This window comes from Passer montanus, unplaced genomic scaffold (assembly GCF_014805655.1).
Source record: "Passer montanus isolate IOZ18808 unplaced genomic scaffold, ASM1480565v1 scaffold62, whole genome shotgun sequence".
NCBI lineage: Eukaryota > Metazoa > Chordata > Aves > Passeriformes > Passeridae > Passer > Passer montanus.
The window spans coordinates 3,905,729-3,919,499 of NW_024371260.1; the positions used below are offsets into that span (position 1 = coordinate 3,905,729).

At 48.1% G+C, this 13,771-nt stretch overlaps 1 protein-coding gene across 9 annotated transcripts in view; it reads left to right on the top strand.

Annotated features, from left to right (window-relative positions):
- CAMTA1 (calmodulin binding transcription activator 1) overlaps window positions 1–13,771 on the top strand; it is a 237,312-nt gene that overhangs the window by 202,327 nt on the left and 21,214 nt on the right. For 5 of the 9 annotated variants that reach the window (XM_039727754.1, XM_039727758.1, XM_039727756.1 and 2 more), the window contains 8 exons: window positions 8,089–8,228; window positions 8,474–8,670; window positions 9,008–9,086; window positions 9,884–10,199; window positions 10,560–11,071; window positions 12,206–12,393; window positions 12,763–13,009; window positions 13,558–13,629. In XM_039727754.1, coding sequence (XP_039583688.1) covers window positions 8,089–8,228; window positions 8,474–8,670; window positions 9,008–9,086; window positions 9,884–10,199; window positions 10,560–11,071; window positions 12,206–12,393; window positions 12,763–13,009; window positions 13,558–13,629 — 1,751 coding nt within the window. Of the gene's footprint in view, window positions 1–13; window positions 408–888; window positions 908–937; window positions 1,083–8,088; window positions 8,229–8,473; window positions 8,671–9,007; window positions 9,087–9,883; window positions 10,200–10,559; window positions 11,072–12,205; window positions 12,394–12,762; window positions 13,010–13,557; window positions 13,630–13,771 lie in introns of those variants that run through there. The other 4 variants (XM_039727760.1, XM_039727759.1, XM_039727762.1 and 1 more) reach the window with 4 other exon arrangements.

The window sequence follows — 13,771 nt, forward strand, 5'->3', positions numbered from 1 at the left end:
CGGGCTCGTTGTCCGCCGCGGCCGGCCGGGCCGCCCCGAGCCCCAGCGATGCCGGCCAGCGTTAGCCCGGCCAGCGTTAGCCCGTCCGCTGCGGCCGCCGGGGCGCGGGGGTGGCACCGCTGAGAGCCGCCGGCGCTGCGACAGGACGGCGGGGCTCCAGCTGGCTGCGAGGATGCGAGAGACGACGAGCAGGTCTGGGGGGAGCCTGCTCTGCCCGCCCCTGCTGCGGGGTCTGCGCCAGATGCTGGCTGGAGCCTCCGCCGATGCCGTGTAGACTCCCAGGTCAGTCCTCTGGTGCCAGGTGTTGTCACATTATTTACCTGGAAGCAGGTGGAGGGACTACAGAGGGGTCCGGGACCCCCAGCCGTTGCAGGTGGATGCGCACATGTGACAAAGTGCTGCTTTCAGTAAGTATTGCAGGATGAAGTGTTGCGCAGTGCTTGTTTGGGTTTAAATCTGCATGCTTCTGTGTTGTGTCTCGCTCTGCTGCACTTCCACGGTGATTGCACGCCTTGCTGCTCGCTGTGCCCCCTTCGCTGTGCCCCCAGCCATGGGACGCGGTCGTGTTTTGGTCCTCAGCCCCTCCCGAGTTGGTCCTCAGCCCCTCCCGAGCGATGTTGCGATGCAGGCTCAGAGTTGTGGCAGCACTTGAATTGTAGCATCACGTGTGCAGCAGGACACATTACATCGGAGCGCCTGCAGCTCGCAGCCTCGTGTTCTGAGCTGCTACGGCACAGAAGGAGGTCGGTAGCCCAGACCTTCTTGGGGATCTCAGGGATGCTGGAAACACACGCCTGCTGCGCACCACGGTATTGGAAAACTTGTTTTGCAGCGTGCTTTGGCAGAAAGAGCGGGACTAGGAAGAGGACTTCAGGAGGCTGTGTGGACTGCTCGCAGTTTAGATGGGGTAAACATGACTGACGTCAGACTTCATGAGAGCTTCCAGCAAAGGAGATCTGTCTCACTTGCTGACCTGTTCCAGTGCTTCAGTTTTGTAGCTTGCAGCAGTTCCTATTTATCTAACTTTGCAGCAAATAGGGGCCATTTTATAGCATGCTGCTCTTCAGTCTGGTGATTTCAGAGTGAGTATTTTGACTCTTGAGGTTGCAGATTTAATGAGAGAAAACTTGGGTCAGAATTGTTACCATATGCATACATAAATATCATACACAGTACTGTAAGCACAGATGCTGCATGTGTGGCATGGGATGCTTTTTTCCTGTTTGTAGTGCTTCAGCATGTATCCCTAGGAGGAGGAAATCTCCAGGAGCCCTGGGTAGTAGTGCTGGGCAGGTGAGCAGCAGCACAGCATGTTCTCCCAGGCTGTTGCTTTTGCATACATCCAAGAGCATTTTCCTCATACATTTTTTATAGTATTGGCACCTGTCAGGTCGGTTTCTGACCTGAGATGCAGAGACTGACCTTAGGCAGCCAAATTTTTTATACAAATTACAAAACAGCACAGGAAGCGATGTCTTTAGCAGTGTGCTCTACCTCTAAAATATATAAAGTAGACATGGCATGTTTAAAACTTCCCTTTGTTTCCTGAAGGAGCTGTTCCTGGATAGCATTAAGATCTTGCCCTCCCAAAGCCCTAGGGAGGAGAAGTCAGAAAAATAGGGCAGCAAGTGCTTTATTGCTGTTGGTATAGAGACTGCCACTTGGGGAAGAAGTCAGCCTGAGCAACCCTCTTGCTTCTGTTTTCTAGTAATGGCGTGGTAAAGTAGAGAAGTACCTTGTTTTGAGGGAGAACTGGCTACTGGGGGTGACAGAGAGGAACAGAGTCAGCCCAGGTGGCATGGGAATAATAGCTGAAGTCCTACAGCACAGGAAGAACTATGAGGAAAGTGTTGACAGTAAGAAGTCATCCCTTGGCAGGTGCATTAATGGCTTGAAATCACTGACAGTACCTGTGTGTGCAGGTCTGGATGACTTCATCATTCCTGCTCATGTTCATTTCTTGGGTGAAAGCATGGAGTTTCTTCAGCTGCTGCTTAGGCTCAGAGTGTAGAATCCAGTGTTTTCCTCATCTCATGCCTCAGTAGTTGTGGCATTTCTCACTGATCAAAAGTCGTGGAAGTCACCTGCCTCATTAATATAGATATGCATTTGTCCTAGAATATTAATTTTAAGTGTTTTCATTTGCTGGTATAGACTGTGACCTGTAACAACTTACTGCTAAAGAGAGGTTCTCATAAGGGGCATTGAGGATGTAACCACAGTTTTATTTCAGAAATAGGTGTTCCTGCAACAATGCCACCTCAGAAATCAGCATTAAATGATAAAATTGTTATTGTTATGTGAAAGATGTTCAGGGTTTGTACTGTACAGGAGAATTGAGCATGATTTTGTAGAGCAGTGACAGATGATTTGCAAAATAGAAACAGAGCAGTGGCAGTGTGAGTGACGTGGCCTTAGACTGCTTCCATCCCCACCCACAGCTTGTGCTGTATGAGAGAATATGGTGAGAGAATTCTGGCTTGCTCTGCAAAACAGAAAAATGTCTTCATGCTGCATGGCTTTTTTTACAGTGCTCAGCTGTCACACTTGTTCAGTTCAGTCTGTGTGTGCTCATGCAGGGAGTGATTTAACACAGAAACTGCTGGTAAAGAAACAGCACAGGCTGGGAAGCCAAAGCCCTCAGGGTGGATCCTCCACACCCAGAGCATCCAAGCACAGTGCTTGGGAACACGCAGATCTTGCACACCACTGTTAGCTCAGTGCTCAGAATTCTGTGGGGCAGTAATTACATGCTGGAATGTGCAGGAGATCATGGACCCTCATCCTTTAGTTCTTCCAGACAGATCCTGTCTGTCATTTTGGTTGGGCAGCATGGTGAAAACCTCCAGGTATCCAGGGGAGAGTGTGAAAAAACAGCAAGTGTTGTTTACACTGCTTGCTACTGAGAACTGCCCATTTATTTTTCATCTGTATTTTCAGCAATATTTCCCCTGTAGTAGTTCTGGCTGCACTGCCAAGTCGTGTGTGGCACAGACAGTTTCTTGGTGTCTGAAGCTTGCTTGGCCAAAGGACTGAAGATCCTTTGGGATGTGTTCTTGTCTGGTACAACAGTGTGCAGAGATTGGAAAAGCAGCTCCCTGTGCTCATTTCTTAAAATTGGCCAGTTGAGCAGAGGAGGGCTTGTCACTTGCTGCTGTGCCTTGCTATTCTCTTAGCTCCATGGTGGTGTTTTGGGTACCACACAAAGTGCAGAACTGATGTTTGGTGAAGGTGTGCCTTTACTACCTGTTGTAATAAGTGTGTGCAGAGGCAGTGCTCTGAGCTGTGCCTGCCCTCTGAGCTGTGCACAGCCCAAAACCAGAAATGCTGCTGTTGGAAGGGGCTGTGCAGGGGAGGGGCTGTGGTGTGAAGGGTTTGCAGTGCTGTGTTTTAGCCCCCTGTCAGTACAGGGTCTGTGCAGGCAGGAGCTGTTACCAGGCTGCACAAGGCACGTGCTTCTGCAGCCTCCAGTGAGAACTTGTGTCACGTAAATGGCTGGCATCTGTTCAGATTCTTACTGAGGAAATTCAGTGTTTATTGGAGAGCGCTGGGGGAGAAAATGGAGGTGTGGCTTCCAGAATCTTGGAGATTAAACTAACTCCTGTGCTCCCTGCATTTTCCACTCTCTGTGCCTGCTGTGGTGGCTTACTGAGCTGTTTGTACAGGTGTGCTTTAAATTCATTATGAAGGGATCTGGGTTAAGAAAACACCACTGGATTAAACCAACTCTGGGGAAAAAAATTAAAAAAAGAAAAGGCAATGCTAAACAATATCCAGGTTGTCTTTGTGTAACTGTGCAAGCATACAGGCTGTAACTCTGAGATGCTGGCTGATGTAAACAACCATGTGTCCTTAGAGGATTTGTACCAGAATTGTTCTGTATCTTTAGATGGATTCAGTGCATAACCTGCTGTCATTACTGTGATCAGTAATAGGCTCTCTCACAATGCAGATGAAAATGAAGCTTGTTCTGCATTTGAAAGATGGGTCATGTTTTAGGGAAATGATTATGAAATTCAAACCAGTTGCTTAGTACTGGTCAAAATCTGACCAGGCAGCTCCTCCCTGTCCCTCCCTGCTGGGGCAGTTCAGCTTCCCTCAGGTCACCTCTCCTTGTTATGCTAGGGGGAAGATAGGGAGAAGTCATTTTGGTGTTACAGTGATACTGTTGAATTTGAAGAAGATAATTTCTATGAAAGATACAGTGTTCAGAATATTTTCTGTGAAATTATTCTGTCTCTTGGAGATACAGAAATGTGGTTATTTTAATCACCTTTGGTGGAGGAAGCCTTGAAGAATACCTTGAGAAGCACTCACTGTAGTTTCCTAAAGAACATTAAAACATTTCTTAGATCGATATGTAGTGGAAAACCTCAATAAATGCACGAATTTGCATGTCTAACTTTTTAGCTCTCTAAAAGATTTTGAATTCAATCATCAAAAGCAGAATATTTGGGAAAACCTTAAATATATGAATATGTTTTTATCCATGTGGATCTTTGTTGCCTTTGGACAGAGTGAGGGTGCTTCCAGTGAAAGACATTTCCTTGGGCTCTGGCTGTTTAGATTTCCAGTACAATGTAGCAGGAGAAAAGCTTATTTGGACACTGATCTTTATGATGTTGAGCTCTCATCTTCAGTGCCCTGCAAGAGACTTTTTGTCATGAGATCTTCTGCTGGCTGGAAAAGACAAGAATGTGGAAACTGTTCCTGTAATTCAGTGTCTGTTAAGCAGGTGGCCCTGCAGGGACCCCCTGAAGTGAGGAAGAGAGAAAAATGAGAAATAACACAGGATAAAAGGTCTTGAACGTCTCAGAGTGCTAGCTGTAATGTTCAGCCCAGTGGTGGTTGTAGCCCTTCTCTCAGGCATTGCAAGGTGCATCTGTTGGCTCATCAGCAGTGTGTGAAACAGCTGGACATGGTCCAAAATGCTGCTCATCTGTGTGTTCAGGGCTGGGCTGGGCAAGGAGCATTTTGCCTCATTGCTGAGTTCAGGAGAAACCTTGGGGGAAGGTGTTCTCTCTCCCACTCCTTCCCTTCCCCCTCCCCCCCACCCCGCTTTTTTTTTTCCTTTTTGTGTTTTGGTTGTTTTGTTTGTTTGGGTTTTTTGTTGTTGAGGGTTTTTTGTTGTTGTTAGTTTCTTGAGGGGTTTTGTTTGGGTGTTTTTTGGTAGGCTAGTGCAGTGCATGCGCTTCAAATGACCAGGGTTCCTTTTGAAAGGGACATCTTGGTGTAATTGATACTACAGAATAATGGAAACACCTATACATAAATAATTTTGGAGTTGTCATCAGTTGTGGCTTGCTTAGGCACCAGTTTTGGTCACCTGGAAAATGTGCAGCATGGGGGCACCTTCCCTGCACTGCTGCCCCACTTAGCTCATTTGCTGCCTGGAGCTTTCTCATTTGGGGCACACCCTGATCTGGGTAAATTCTGGGGGTCTCCTCTAGACACAGGGATAGCTCTGGCTCTGGCCATGCTGTGCTGCTGCTCCAGAATGTTTGTTTTTACTTCCCATTTTACCAATAGCAGAATATTTCTAATATGCCTGATCTGGTCAGAACCAGTTAGTCTTGCCCTTAATATTTTCCAGGAGCACTGCCAGGTGTCTGAATAGGAATACCTGGGAGCACCAGATGTTCTGAATTCTGTTTCCTAAGAAAAATTCCCTGCTTTCCTTTCTTTGATGTAGTGTTTTGTTTAGTGTCTGGGGACATTGGTGGGTGACAGGTGTACCTTCAGTAACTTCAGTCTTCTGTCAAAAACTGAGAGGAAGTTCTCAGTATCTTTGGGATCAGGAAAGGTGGAGGCTTCACTCATTACAGGTCATAAAGCCCAGAGAGAAGAGCCTGGAAAATAGTCACAAACAGAGGGCCCTCCATTTCTGTTCCAGAGTGTTTCAGACTGAAAAAAAAATTAGGAGAAAATAGTCATCTGTACTTCTGTGTTTCTCTGGAATTATTTTCTTCTTTTGTTTCCAAGGTGTACAGAATTATTCTCTCTGGATCCCTAAATGAGTAGGAGCAAATCCCACAATCTTGCAGCCCTGAGCTTGTTGGTTTATTACTCCAGTGCAAGCCAAATTTCTTCTTTTAAAAAGATGCTGCTTGTGCCTGCACAAGGCTGAGGGCTCAGATATGCTACCCAGTGTGGCTTGCTGCTCTCAGCTCCAGTAAATGCAGGTGCTGGTAGCCAGCCGGGGAGGGTGGCATTACCTGTGTGGGCAGAGCTGTTCCCTGCAGGGCAGGCGTGCCCTTTCCCAGGTGCCCGGGCTGTCGCAGCTGTGCTGGCACAGGGAGGGGACGCTCGGCAGGGCCAGGTCTGTGCCAGGCTCTGCAGTGGACGTGCTCTGCCTGGCAATGGGGAGGGAGGAGACAGCGGTGTGGACTGCACTGCAGCACACTGCAGCACTCCTGGAACAAAGATCTGCTGGGCAAACGGGGCTGCTGGTGCTGCCGTGCGCTGGCCACAGCTGAGGGACAGGGCCCTGACAGCTCGTCAGCACCATCACTGTGTGGTGATACAGCTGCCAGCCCTTTCCCAGGGGCTTTGCAATTAACAGGACAAATGGAGGATTAGCGAGGCACTAGTAATAAATCTTTTGGACTAGTGAGCTCACCTCTGACATGAGGTTAGATGGGAGCTCCTGGCCGCAGTCCTTTGTCCCTGGCTCGTGAGCAGCCAGGGGGGGATGCTGAAGCTGGCCAGAAGGGAGTGGGGCTCTTGCCTGCTGTCAGACCACAGCAGCCTCTTGCTGAGAAGGGGATGTCTCCAGCCAGTGGAGCTGAGCTGTCTTGTACCACTGGTCTGTAATATTGTCCACACTGCAGTACAGCAGAGATCCACATTCTCCAATACTTTCTGCTGAGAGCTGTGCTTCAGAGTGTAGCATATGAGTACTCCTACAGACTTCCAGGGAGGGCTCTGTGTTCTTGAAGAAGACTGACATGTTTAAAACTTCGTCAGAGCTTGTCTATTTTGGTGCACATACTCATTTTGCTGTCACTGGGATTGGTTCTGGGTTTATGAGTGTTCTGCACCACCACACCATCTCTATGGATGCATGGAACAGAACAGTGTGAGGGCTGTCTCTCCCTTACAGTTTACTACCTCTGCTCTTAGCATGATATCAGCATTCATTAAATGTTCCCTATGCACAAAACAGTCCTGCCCAGCTTCACATGAGCTGCATGAAATTTATCCCTTATGGGTCACAGGACAGAAGGAGCTCTGCATGTGCAGCCATTCCCTCTGCACTGACTGGCCCTATCCAGAGAAGCATTGCCTCAGCTGATCCCTACAGGATTGGGTTCAGCAATGATCTGTTAATCTGTCTGAGCCTCCCTGCTCCACCATTCAAGCCTTAGTGGCTGTAGGATAGTGCTATGTTAAAATGCAGTGATGGGAAGATCAGTAACGCAGCCCTGAGACTTCTGCAGGGACCAGAGGGCTCCAGAGTTACACGGTGTGGTGTTACAGGATTGTCAGTGCCCATATGACAAATTCTAGTAGTTCTGTTTCTGGCACTTGGCTGCAGCTGCTTTCCAAGAAAGGGAGCCTGCCAGGGGAAGAGCAAGTGCCATGTTAAAGGCTCCTTTTCCTAAGCACAGAAGGAAGCAGAGGAGTCTTTTTCTTTCAGGTACCGTTATTGCATGATTCCAGGATACAGGCCAAGCTGAATTCAGGACTCTTGTAAAGTAGGGGAGTGATTCTAAAATGCCAGATGTGATCTTCCTGAAATGTTCAGTGAATGGGTGTATTTGCTTAGTTTGTGTTTTGAAAGACTTTGCATTACCCCTGGTATTGTGTGCCTACAGCTGGACTCACAGGGAAAGGGATTTGTCTTCTGCCTGCATTTTTTCATTTTACTGTCTGTTTTCTGTAAGGAAGTTCTCTGGAATTGCAGTCAAAGGGTTGCTGCAGGAAGTTGATGAGCTAGGATGAAGAGCAAGTGTATGTGCATTTCCAAGCAGAGCAAATCTCCTCCATCACTTCCACAATAGCTGTTCGTGACTTCCTGTAGTTGGCTGTCAAAACCTGAGCTTCATTTCCATGGAAATATCCTTATTCTGGCTTTTTCCAACCCAGATAACCAGTTCAGGATGTCCATATTGGAGCGACTTGAGCAGATGGAGAGGAGAATGGCTGAAATGACAGGCTCCCAGCAACACAAACAAGGAGTAGGAGGCGGGAGCAATGGCAATGGGAACAGTGGAACACAGGTGCAGGTATGAACCCTTCTGTGTCCAGACACAGCTTTATGCTTTCTTACCAGAGGTTTCTTTGTGGGATGGGGTTTGGAAAGGGTTACAGTTTCCCCTAAGTAACAAGTCTGGTTTGTGGGTATCTAACAGCAGCTGGTTTTTGGTCACATTTGCCACTGTGTCAGTACTTGTAGAAGTGGCAGGCTGCCCGTTCAGGGCAAGCTGCAGCCCCTCTCTGTGGTTAAACTGGGATGTGTGTGGTGTTTCAGTGCGTTTCTGGGACTGGGACCCTGGGCAGCTGCTTTGAGAGCCGCGTGGTGGTGGTGTGTGAGAAGATGATGAGTCGTGCGTGCTGGGCGAAGTCCAAACACTTGATCCACTCGAAGACTTTCCGAGGAATGACACTGCTCCATCTGGCTGCTGCCCAGGGCTATGCTACTCTCATCCAGACCCTCATCAAGTGGCGGTAAGACCCAGCCTGCTGGACTCTGGGCTGTCAGCACAGGCATGGCAGGAGCATATGTAAACTCTGCTCCGTCCACATTCCTTGTACAAAGAGCCAAGCCCCTGAACTTGTTCTCATGCCTTGATCTGATGGGACCTGTGTCTTGAGAGCGAGTCCAGTTGCTGGATGTATCATGCTCTTCATGTCTGTGGTGGGGGCACTGCCTGTAGTAAACACATGTGTTGTGGGCATGTGTGTGGCCTCTTCTTTGTGGTACAGTGCTTTGGATAAATCTGTGCTTAGGCAACGATCCTGACATGGCTACAGAGCATCATTCCTTTTCTTGTTTCCCCTGCAGCACCAAACATGCAGACAGCATTGATCTGGAGCTGGAAGTTGACCCTTTGAATGTGGATCATTTCTCCTGCACTCCTCTGGTAAGAGCCGGGTCTGAAATTTCTGAGAGTCTTTGGGGAGTTCTTTCTGATGTGTCATTTTCCTAAAGTGTTTCACTCTGGAGAGTGCATGTTCCTGCTGCATACATGGTAAGACATGGTACTATCAGCTTCCTGGCATTCTGTTGAGAGAGAGCACATAGAACAAAAGTTTGTCATTGAGAAACATGAGGAAAGGGGACAGACAGATGGTTCTGGTTAGAGTTTTACACAGAATGTAGTCTCCACTATAATGGTGTGAAAAGGACATTACATTCCTTCTTTCTCATTGTCCTCTGTGACTGTTTAACTGTAAAGGTTGTAAAATTATAAACTGTCTTGGTCACTGGAGTCATAAAATCATGACTGAGGACTTAGACAAGCAAAAAGCCAAAACAGATGGAACCATAACTGCCAGTTTACCACTCAGTGTATTTATTTTATGGTTTCCCACCTTTGGTCCTGTCTGCATATTTCTGACGTCAGATATTCCTTTGTGTATGAAGCTGTTCTGTCTCTGCAGTGATGTCAATGTCACTAAAAAACCCCAAAACAGAAGAACCAAAACTGTCAGCTTTGTTGTCAGTTGGAGGTTTCTCTGTTGTAGGAGAGAATAGCATGTATTCAGTCCTCTAAGTTGGATTGGGTTAGGACATTTATAAACGTGATCTGCTGGCCTTGAGCATATCATGGTTTTATTTATCAGAAGAATTTTTCCTTGAGCTGGGAGCAGACTCCACTGCATTAACAAGAAAGGAGAAGGCAGGTCTCCAGTGGGTCAGTTACCTTTTCTTCTCTAGATGTGGGCCTGTGCCCTGGGCCACATGGATGCAGCTGTTGTGCTGTACAAGTGGGACCGCCGAGCCATCTCCATTCCGGACTCCCTCGGGAGATTGCCGCTGGCCATCGCTCGCTCTCGGGGCCACGTGAAGCTGGCAGAGTGCCTGGAGCAGCTACAGCGAGATGAGCAAACTCAGCTTGGGCAAAACCCCAGGATTCAGTGCCCCTCGAGCACAGACTCCAACACAGAGAGCTGGGTGTCCCAGTGGCACAGCGAGCTTGTTGCCTCTCAGGAGCCTCAGAAGGGAGTCACAGTGATTTCCAGTACAAACACAGGTAAAGCATCCTGGAGGGTGTGCTCTGTTCTGCTGACATTTAACATGTGAAAATGTGGGGGTGAGGAGCTCACCTGGGCAGCAGGTTCCACCTGTAGCCTTGCTGTCCATACTTAATTCTTTTCTTGTGCTACATATGCTTTCATAAACATCAGGAAGAGGAGTGAATGCCTGCTTTGCAAAGGCTTGTGTATCTTAGGAGTGGTTGAGACAGTATCCTCCCTGAGTGGTTATTACTCTCTTTGCACATCCTGTCAGGTGTCCACAGCACAAACTTTGGCATGAGGCAGAAGCTGTTGATGTTCCTATAGCAGTTGTGAGCTGCATGTTTAGTTTTGACCACTGATCTGTTTGTTTGCAGAGCTGAGGCGGCCAAGATCAGAACCTTCCAGCTATTACAGTAGTGAGACTCAGAAAGATTACCCTGCACCCAAAAAGCATAAGCTGAGCCCTGAGTATTTTCAAGCCCGGCAAGAGAAGCTGCTTTCCACTGCACTGAGCCTGGAACAGCCAAGCATTAGGAAGCAGAACTCCAGCTCCAAGCAATCCTCCACTGAGACAATCAGCCCCAGTGAAGGGCTGAGGGACTATGGCCGGGAGCTCTCCCAGCACATCCCAGAAGTTACTGGGTACCGGGGCTCTGGCAGCCAAGCAGGCATCAAATGGAACCCAAAAGACATTTATATTGGTGTGTCTGCAGTGCAGGTGGCAGGGAGCCAGAAGGGGAAGGAGGCTGTGGCCCATCGGCTCCGCCAGCGGGAGCAGATGAATGTGTTGATGATGGCCGACAGGGAGATGGTGGATGCAGAACTCTTGTCCTACAGGGACAGCACAGGGGATGAGGACTGTTTACACCACATGGATGAACTGCAGGTAAACACACCCACAGCACCAAGATCAGGATCCTGCACAGAGGATCCTGGCCATGAGAAACTCCCATGGAGGCCTCTAGAGACTCTGAATTGTGCTTTGAGGAAGGAGGTGGTCACAAGTCAATGTGTGGTCATTTCCTTCCAATTTCCATGCAGACATAAAGGCTAAAGGTTAGCATTTAGGGTTGTACACTTCAACAGCATACAGAATGCACAAAATTGTTTGCAGTTGTGCAAGGAAGAAGGAAAAAGTGGAGCCTGATCACAGCAGTGCATGTGACTCAGGTGGCCCAATAGTCCTGTGGGAACTGGGCAGCAGTCCCTGCAAAAACAGTGTGAGAGAGGTAGTGCTGTGGTTGCAGGCCAGGCCTCTGCGCTTCAGAGGGAAGGAGGTAGGAAAGAGTGGAGAATGGAAGAGACAGTGGCTTTGGGGAAGAAAGAATCCCACTAGGTATGGAATAGAGGAAATAAAAATGTAACAGAAGCAGGAGAGACATATGAGAAGTCATTACTCTGAGAAAGATACAGTGGGTGTCTGAGCAAATGGGTAATGGGAACACAGCCTTACCTGTTCTGCCTTGGCATCTCTGAATGTTCTCTGGCTGGTGTAACATGGGTGAAGCAGAGCGTTGCAAAACAAGAAGAGTTTTCTGTTCCCTGAGTTGAAAATTCCTGTGAAACTTGCTAAGCTCTGTGGTATACCATTCAGAAGGATTCCTGACATTGTTTTGTCCCAAGATTTTTAACTTCTCTTGATGTACCTTTATTGTCCTGTTGTGCTGTACTGCACATCTCAGCAAAAGAGTGGCAAAGTCACTTTTCCTTTGGAAATAACACACTAGTGACAGCTGTAGAAGGAAGGCCCAGATACCTTTCTCCAGATCTCTTGGGCTCCCCATAAAGGGAAAATAGAGGTCCAGGGAATATGAAACCCTGCAGTGCTTGGTCTGAAGAATCAGAAAATCAAATGGGCACTGGTTAATGGGTTTCACTCCACTGTTGAAACAAACAGAAGACTCCAGCTTACACAGCTTGGGCAGAATGGGGAATTCTGTCTAAAGCTGGGCTGTAACATGGAAGCACAAAGCACCTTCTTCCAGGCCGCTGAAGTTTGCTGTTGTTTCCCCCTTGGCAGGTGAACATGATGACACTTGCAGAGCACATTATTGAAGCTACTCCTGACAGGATCAAGCGAGAGAATTTTGTGCCAATGGAGTCGCTGCTGGTGGAGAGGACAGACAGTGCTGCCATGAGCACCACCATGAGCTGGCTGGCCAGTTACCTTGCTGATGTCGATCACTTGCCCAGTGCTGCACAGATCAGGTCAGTGAGAGCTGTGAGGTTGCTCTGGGTTTTGGTGTGGTGTGAGTCCTGGACAGCATGTTCTGACTCTTCAGCCTGCAGGTGCCAGTTCTCAGTGAGACTCAGTTCTGGTCTTGCTGGCCCAGGCACACTCATGTGCTCAGATGTATTGTTGCCAGCACAGCTACAAATTCCTGGAATGGGGTTTTCACTCCAGCACCACATATTTGCAGTGCAGGACAGGCAGGCTCAGGGGTGTGGGATGTTGCTTGGAGAGAGAGACAGGAGCATAAACTTCTGTCTTGAACTCAGAAGTGTTGTTGTCCTTATCTGTGATGCCAGCCCGAGTGCTTTGTAAGCCAATAATTCCTACTGTGATTGGTATTTCAGAAGTCTGTATAACGAACCCCTGACCCCTTCTTCGAACACCAGCTTGAGCCCTGCAGGCTCACCAATCAGTGAAATAGCTTTTGAGAAACCCAGCCTTCCCTCGGCAGCAGACTGGTCTGAATTTCTGAGTGCATCCACCAGCGAGAAGGTAGAAAATGAGTTTGCACAGTTAACTCTGTCTGATCATGAGCAGAGAGAACTCTATGAAGCTGCCAAACTCGTCCAGACAGTATTCAGGAAATACAAGGTATGTGGCTCAAATGTCCAGTGTCTTCCTTGGTGGGTGTGTGAGAGAGTATAATTTGTTACAAACTGCAATGTGGGTAATATCCACTCTGGGGACAAAAATATAGTTTCTATCATAACTTTTTCAATGCTTCTGATATTTGCTTGTTGATGTTTGCCCAACAAGTACTGTATAGGAAGTGCATGCCATGCCATGCGATAGTTTCTGTCATAACCTTTTCAATACTTCTGACTTGTTGGCTTGTTGATGTTTGCCCAACAAGTACTGTATAGGAAGTGCATGCCATGCCATGCAGCACTCACAAAGCACATCCACAAAATGTACCCCAGAGGTTCTGCTTAGTTGTCCATTTGGTATAAAGATGCATTTCAAAGGTTTGTTCCTTATGTGAGTTGACAGCAGAGGCATCTCCAGGAAATGCCTAGGCCCGAGTTGGACCAGGCAGTGTTGACAGGAGAGGTTTGCCCTGCAAGCAGCTGAGATCCAGGTCACCTGTCCTGGCTGTGGGTGCACTCTGCCTGATGCTGCTCCTTCCTTTGTCCACACAGGGTCGTCCTCTCCGGGAACAGCAGGAGGTGGCTGCTGCTGTTATTCAGCGTTGCTACCGAAAGTACAAACAGGTAATCAAGAGAGTGAAATGTTATGAAGCACATGTGAGTGCCATGAATGCAGCCTGTTGTAGTGGGCATTGTCCCACTGTTCCTCTCCTGTGCTTTTCAGCATGCAGTAGTGAAATACCTTGCTCAGGCAGAATTGAAAAGG